The sequence below is a fragment of the Meleagris gallopavo genome, chromosome 4 (assembly GCF_000146605.3).
Source record: "Meleagris gallopavo isolate NT-WF06-2002-E0010 breed Aviagen turkey brand Nicholas breeding stock chromosome 4, Turkey_5.1, whole genome shotgun sequence".
Taxonomy (NCBI): domain Eukaryota; kingdom Metazoa; phylum Chordata; class Aves; order Galliformes; family Phasianidae; genus Meleagris; species Meleagris gallopavo.
In genome coordinates, this window is record NC_015014.2 from 42,868,811 (window position 1) to 42,875,727 (window position 6,917).

Consider the following 6,917-nt stretch of genomic DNA (forward strand, 5'->3'; position numbering starts at 1 on the left):
CAACTTTGAATTAAATAGTTTATTTAATTATAAAAGCATAAATTGTACATACGTTGAGTAATTGCATATTTCTTGGAATCAGTACCTACTTTGAAGAATGTTGTGTGCAAAGACAAGACAGTCATGCTTAGGCTTGCCCCTGGTATTCTGCTGCTTTACTATTTGTTCCCACCTTCAGTTCAGTATATGTCCCATAGAAACAGAGTGAGGGAATATAGATACATTGATGTGTATGAGGATAATTTGACAGCATCACATACATCCACAGTAGATCTAATATTTGAAGGGCAAAGACTGGACTAGTCAAGAGTTATACAGCAAGTAGGCAACAAGCCTAGTTATAGTTCCATTTCAAATTAGTTTGTCACAAACAAGAGAACTGTTAACTTCTCAAATTATGTAATAAAGTTATTGATGGGGTGTATATACATACACACATGTACACATGAAAAAATATATGTTTTTTTTAAATAAGGCAATTATTTCTTTCAGGCTCTTATTCTTAGCCTATTATTAATACAGCATGTTGCCATTTTATTGCTAAAAGAAAGCATACCATTATTACAAGCAGAACAGTATCAGCACAGTTTTAGTTAGCAGTCCCATTGAGTTAATAAGCTTCAGGACATACATTATTACTATGGAAGAATGTTACTTTTACAGAAAAAAATGGATTTCCATTTAAATCACACCAAATCATTATGTTGACATAACCATCATCAGTAGTTAACAGTATACACTGAAGAGCAGAACAGCACTATTTTGGAATAACAGAAAGATATCTAAAATATTATCTTCTCATCTTTTACTAAGTGGTTATACTAAAAAAAAAAAAATACGCAAGAGAGGGATGAGGACATAGCAGACTTAATTGCTGCTCTAAAAGATGCTTCCTTCTGTATGAAAAGATTTCTCACATTGTACAGCTGCAAATCCTGATGCAAATGCATATGCATGCCATTATCTTTGTGTAGCTAAGAGTAGTTACTTGTTGGACTTACAAGGTGCACTCCCGCAATTTTTTGTCAGCCTGTTTCAAGGAGATCCATGTATTTAACATGTTTGATCGCAGTTTGGCCCATACCAAGTGGTTGTTTAACCCAAATATCTGGGCAGCAAACTGAGCAGCTCCTTCAGGTGACAAAGTAGTAGGGCAGCCAAGACCTGCAAAGAAGGCAGAATGCTACTGTCAAAAAACATTTTATAAGCACGAGCAAAACATTGCCTCTAAATGACTGTTTAAGACAGTGCTTGTTTCAGCCCTCAAAAGCCACATGATTTAGTTTTAAAGCTACTGAAGTGTCAAACGTCTCAATACTTCTCTCACCATGGCATTTGAAACCCAAAGCCAGCATAGCAACAAGTTTGAGGAAAGAGGTAACAGGCTTCTGGGCCTGTAAGTTGCCAAATAGCTGTTCTAGTCACTAAGTGATCAGAATTCATATGTTAGCAATACACTGCTGTAGAAAAATCAAGTTAATTGTAGAGAAAGATATTATTTGATCTTTCATCACAGTAAATTTACCAAAGTAAAGTGGAGTACTATAAGCAGAAACAGCAGCTTCCCATTACTACTAACTCCTCTTTCAAACTCAAATATTTAGCAAGGATAAGCAAAGGATCATATCTTTCTGAAGAGTATTTGTACATAATCTCTTTGGGCTTTTTGCAGCTGAGAAGTCAAAGACTGCATGCGGAAGATTTCTAGAGACTGTTCAGTACTGATCAAACCACTGTTCCAAATAGTGCATGTACATGTTTATGATAAAATAACTATAAGTAGGTCTGTACAATTGCACATGCTGAAGATCATCTTACCACTGGGCAGTCTGAGAGAAGACCACACATCCTGAGCACCCCAATCAGATGAGAGGGGGGGACAGTTGACAACAGGGTAAGCAGTGTTACCAGACATTACTGGTCCTAAACCATTGCTTCTGCCAGCTACTGCAACGAACACAGTTGGGATTCCATCTCCTTGTAGAGGAAAAAAAAAAAAAAAATGATTGGCAGTCCATCTTGTTTCCTCCCACTTTCTTTTCTGGAGTTTTATCTGTCTATACAGTTCTTCAGTTTGCAGTTAATTTCTTTCATTCTGTTACACAGCACTAAAATTTACGTTGAGTTTTCCCCTTCGTAGAAACAACTGATCTTACAGCCTTAAAACTCAGATACTATTTATCATAACTGAACAAGTTAGCATGTCTTACTCTGCCCCTGAGAGAAAGTATCAGAGTAATGGGTGCTGCTTAGCTTTTGGAAAGAGCAACATTTAAAAATGAGAGATTTAGTCAGCTAAGTTCTGGCTGAAGTGTTGAATTAAGACTTTAGAAAAAACTATTGTTTATCTCAAAACAAGTGAATCTCAGCTGTGATTACCACGTTTGTACTTCTGAGCCTCTATAACTGCTTCCTCCTGTCCCCAAATGCTAATTTTTTTTCCTCTGTGTAAGGAATACTCCTACAAATTAATTTTTATCTCTTCCTTGCTAGCCTATAAACTGTTTCAGAGAAAAAGTCAAGTTTCCTTGGTAAAAAATCTGAATTAAAATATTTTTCTCATCACATAAGAAAATGATTGAACATTTTCAACAAATGCGTAGAATGATGGCAGCATCATCTGCGTTGTAGGTAAGCAAAGAACATTTATAGTCAGCTAGAGGAAACCACCATTCTTCCCTGTTTCAGAAATACATTTACTGTAGTATCTTCCTACTGATGCAGGTATTAGCATGATCAGCGCTTGGGCAAAGAAGTTCAGTACTGAGATATAATCAGAGTTCAAGCTTTTGTGTAATGGAAGCTCTGAGACAATATGTTACTTTGTAATTGCTTAGTGCAGTCTACCATCTATCATGTAATTAACAAGAGTAGAACTGCATTGCAACAGCTTATTGCTGTGTTCAACAAGCAAAAAATTCTGGAAAAAAAAAAAGCTTACAGAGATACTTAAGTTGACCAGTCATTTTTGTACATGATACTGCTCATTCTCATTCATTAGTTCTTTGACACCTACCTTCATATTCTGCTTTGATCCTCAGAGTTTCATCTGGCCCTTTGTGTGCAGAGGTTACTCTTAATTCACAAGGAATTCCAAAGGTTGCACATGCCTTCTTTATTTTCTCACAGTGGCCAAGGTCAGAAGTAGAGCCCATCAATACCACAACTCTACCTTGGCTCTTTGTTTTCAGAAGCAACTACAAGAAAGAATTAAGGGAGAAGACAGAAGGAGGAAAAAAAAGGAGAGAAAAAAAAAAAAAAAAACAAACAGTCAACAGGACTGAAGACAGTTATCAAAAACCACACACATTGTTCATTAGAAGAAAAAAGCCACCAGAAAATACCTCTACTCTTTCTGCAACCCATTCAAAGTTTCTCTTAACCATCTGCAGTGCTTCAGGAGTCACTTCCTTCAGGTCTCGATAGGACTGTAAAGGAAAAAAAAAAAAAACACCAAAAAAACAAGCGTTAAAGCTGATCTTTTGCTTCAGGTGCACAAAGCAATTCATTCTGCTACCAACCATTGGTACAAATACCCCAACTGAGGTATTTATGCCATTTCAAGGAAAGAAGATGAGCTGACGTTGGTACAGTTACAGGAGAGATTCTAAAGCGAGTCTTTTTTCTTTACATAGAAAAGGAAACGGAAAGAGCAAAAGTCTTTAATTCTACAAAAATAAGAGTTTGAGTGGATATGACTACTTCTTTTAAACATGGATATGGAAGCAAGGAAAAAAAATTAAGAACATTCTCTGTTAAAAAAAACACCACCACCACCACCACGACATTAGAATTGATTGCCATTTGTAACATGGAAGGCTTTTTGCCACAGGGCTATCAAGGTTTCAATAGCTTCCCAGTGGGTAAGCTTAGGGAAACAAATAATTTGAAGTTGGAATTTGCAGTGATTTCATTGCCTGCAGCAGCACTGCACTAGCCAACCAAGGTTCTGCATGATGTTATCATGTACTTTATTTTAGGAAGATGAACAAATGTACATTCAGAGCAATTCACTTGAGGATGTCATTACATGATTCATTCAACAATACAGTAAGTCAGAAAGCAGAACTGCTTTAAGTTTGATGATGATGAAGTGACACCTCTGCTTCCCTACTCTCCCGCACTATTTAAAGAAAACAGAAACAGAGGCTTAACTACAGGGAGAAACATTTTTCTTAATCCTTCTCCTTTCCCATTGACTTATAATTTAATTACTAAAATGTTACCTGTTTGTCCTTCTGCTGGCTTCTATCTCCCGATGGCCACAGTCTCCATGAATCATTATCAATAACATCAGCAAGAACAATTTCTTTGGTCAAAATATTAACACCAAATTCAATCTATAAAGACAATAAGAAGCTTCTGTAAGAACTATAGAGATATATTTCCTGTCAAAATTAGGATCATGGGAAATTAGATTTTCATACCTTCAGGTCCACCAGAGTGCAGTTTTGGGGCTGCCATGATTTCTCCAGGATCTCAAAAATAGCTTGAGTAGAACGAGCCATAATATCCACTTCAGTCTTGCCAATAGTAAGTCCAGCAAAAGAGAATTTTGCTTCAATTAGCTGCTCCTCAGACCACTGTGGATCATTATTAGCATCATCCTGTTAAGGAACCAAACAGATAAAACATGCAAGTTCAGTTGTTATAAGGGAAAATTAGCCATTAGAAAATAACACTATTAGTTTAAAAAAAAAAAACGACATCATTAAATATACTCTTTACCATTCAGCATTTTCAAAAGCACTTTTGATTTATCTACTTTATACACTTCGGCTTGTTATTCTTTGATGGCTTTGTAAGCCAGTATTGCATCGATGAGAACATAAGAAAACATCAGAATACCAGAACTAGCAACTCCTTAAGAGGAGGTCAGTCAGTGCAACCTCTTATCCATTAGCATTTTTAATAAGATACTACAGAGTTCTATCTGTAAGTTTGATTCTCTCCACAGGAGAGCAACCTACCTTGTAAAACATCTCAATTTTAGGCGGGTAAAACTTATAGCCTTCTTTGACTCCAGGGTTTCTTTTGAGGAAAGAGCCAGTAGCAATTCTTCTGCAGACCCATTCAATTGGGATCATTTCACAGTGAGCTGCTATGAAAGCTGTGTCACTCTGCTTCCTGACAAAAGCTGTTTTGATTCCTAAATAGAAGGATGGCAGCTTAGTTTCATTAGTAGGCAAACTCCACAGCTGAATCAGAGTCTCTACAAACTTTAAGTACAACCAAATCTTGCACTTTTCTATACTTAAAGGATGCAGTGAATCTTTTCATGGTATTTTAAGCCTAAGAAAAGGCTTTTTTTTTCCCCCCCTTGTATGTGTGCTTTTCAAAGGCTCACACTGGTTCCATTATAAAGGAAAGAAAAACTTTAATAGAATTTGTTGAACTACCACCTTTGAAGAAGTTAAGGTTAAGAAGAGTTGCGAAAAGCTAACAAACTTCTACAATAAGGCATTCATGTTATCTGCAATTTATGCCCTCAAATAATCAAACCAGAATAGAAAGAATCCTGGAAATTCTTTTGTTGCTTTAAAATGCAACTGGAATTTATTGTGCCAGAAGCTACCAAGTAAAAGCCACTTAATCTTTGAGGTACCTTCTTAGCATTTAAAATTCATACTATACTCATAGGCTATTGGGTATTTAAATTATTAGGTTAATTACGGGCCATATAGACTTAGGCAAGATGCTTAATTCATGCATCAACAACAGGCTTTCCAGGCAAGCCAGCAGCTGGAGGTTATACCAAATGACCCAATCACGCGCTCCTCTTCACCAATCTGTTCGCAGAAGACCTTGATCTCTGCTAATGCTTTAAGAACTACTTGTACAGAAGTAGATAAAATTCTACAGAGGCCTTTTTTCTCACACATAGAACATACTAGCTATGACTCTGCCGATTGACTAAAATCTATTACTTCTTATAATAGATCATACGGTTTTTAGATCAGTTGGGACTGAGCAACAAAAGGGAGGTCCAGGGCTACATTCAGACTAGGGGAGAACCTGTACCAGTGATATATGTGGTCAGAAGATTATGTCAAATACTCTAGTACTCCAAATGACTGGGCCACCCACCCAGCTCTGTAGTATCAGAGGAAAAGGTGAACTAAAAATTAAGTCTGAACAAAATATATCAGAGCCTTCAGGAAGGCTAAGAAGGAGCACGGAATCGGTGGTGTTGGGTAACAACTTGTGCAGCATGCAGGCATTAATTCTACCTCTGCAATACAAACCTGCTTCCTGCAGCAGCTGGAACACGCAGCTGGTGGTGGTGTTGGAGATGGCAGCCTTCCCCTCCATCCGGTCCTTCCTGGCGGCATTCCCTGCCGTTATTTGGTCCTTGGACTGCATCAGAACGCATCCCGGGATATCCGGCAGCTCATACACTTCTTTCGTTTTACCTTCATTAACTTTTTTACCAAGTTTCAGTTCTAGAGAAAAAATAAAATTAAGAGCGTTTTAGATGCGAAGAGTTTTGGTCGCGTACGTCAGCACGCGTGAGAGGCTCCGCGCCGACCAGCCCCAGCGCCATCTCCACACGTAGCCCGGGGCTGCAGGCGCTGCCCAGGGGGCTCGGTACGGCGAGAGCCCCTTTCACAACTTTTTCGCCGTTTTCCAGACACCGAAGCCCAGAAGCGCAGCTGAGCGGCATGCGCCGCGGCGCTCCGACAGCGACGGCAGCGAGACGCGGAGCTTTTCGGCTCCCGGAGCCGCGGCTCCTCCTCCGCTCCTCCGGGACGCGGATAGCGGCATCTCCGCCCGCGGGGCGAGGGAACGAGAAACAATCAGAAGACGGCGTCGCAAAGAGAAACTTTTCTGCAGGCGGCCCAAAGCGGAGCACGGCCACGCGGCAGCACGGCTCCGACTCCTGCTCCAAGCCCTCCTCCCCGCGACCGCCACCCCAT

The 6,917-nt window shown here is 39.2% G+C and overlaps 2 protein-coding genes across 2 annotated transcripts in view; one reads left to right on the plus strand and one right to left on the minus strand.

Annotated features, from left to right (window-relative positions):
- On the minus strand, window positions 1-6,447 carry PAICS (phosphoribosylaminoimidazole carboxylase and phosphoribosylaminoimidazolesuccinocarboxamide synthase). Its single transcript, XM_010710128.3, has 8 exons — window positions 6,246-6,447; window positions 4,971-5,149; window positions 4,428-4,607; window positions 4,227-4,340; window positions 3,345-3,428; window positions 3,017-3,197; window positions 1,819-1,977; window positions 1-1,164 (listed from the first exon to the last, which is right to left on the minus strand). Exons 1-8 carry the CDS (start codon window positions 6,361-6,363, stop codon window positions 998-1,000), a joined length of 1,182 nt encoding a protein of 393 aa, XP_010708430.3. The 5' UTR covers window positions 6,364-6,447; the 3' UTR covers window positions 1-997.
- Window positions 6,448-6,662: 215 nt separating this feature from the next.
- The window catches only part of LOC100539703 (LON peptidase N-terminal domain and RING finger protein 1-like), a 9,851-nt gene continuing 9,596 nt past the window's right edge, over window positions 6,663-6,917 (plus strand). Inside the window, exon 1 of the mRNA XM_019615137.2 lies at window positions 6,663-6,889. Within this exon, the coding sequence (XP_019470682.1) occupies window positions 6,663-6,889 (227 nt within the window). The remainder of the gene's footprint in view (window positions 6,890-6,917) is intronic.

What these genes read in the sequence shown, in the direction of transcription:
- PAICS (XM_010710128.3), bottom strand. Translation starts at nt 6,363, where the DNA reads ATGCAGTCCAAGGACCAAATAACGGCAGGGAATGCCGCCAGGAAGGAC. An exon ending in GCACTCTGGTGGACCTGAAG is followed by an intron (nt 4,341 to 4,427) that starts GTATGAAAATCT and finishes TTGTCTTTATAG; the next exon opens with ATTGAATTTGGTGTTAATAT. An exon ending in TTCTCTCAGACTGCCCAGTG is followed by an intron (nt 1,165 to 1,818) that starts GTAAGATGATCT and finishes CCTTCTTTGCAG; the next exon opens with GTCTTGGCTGCCCTACTACT.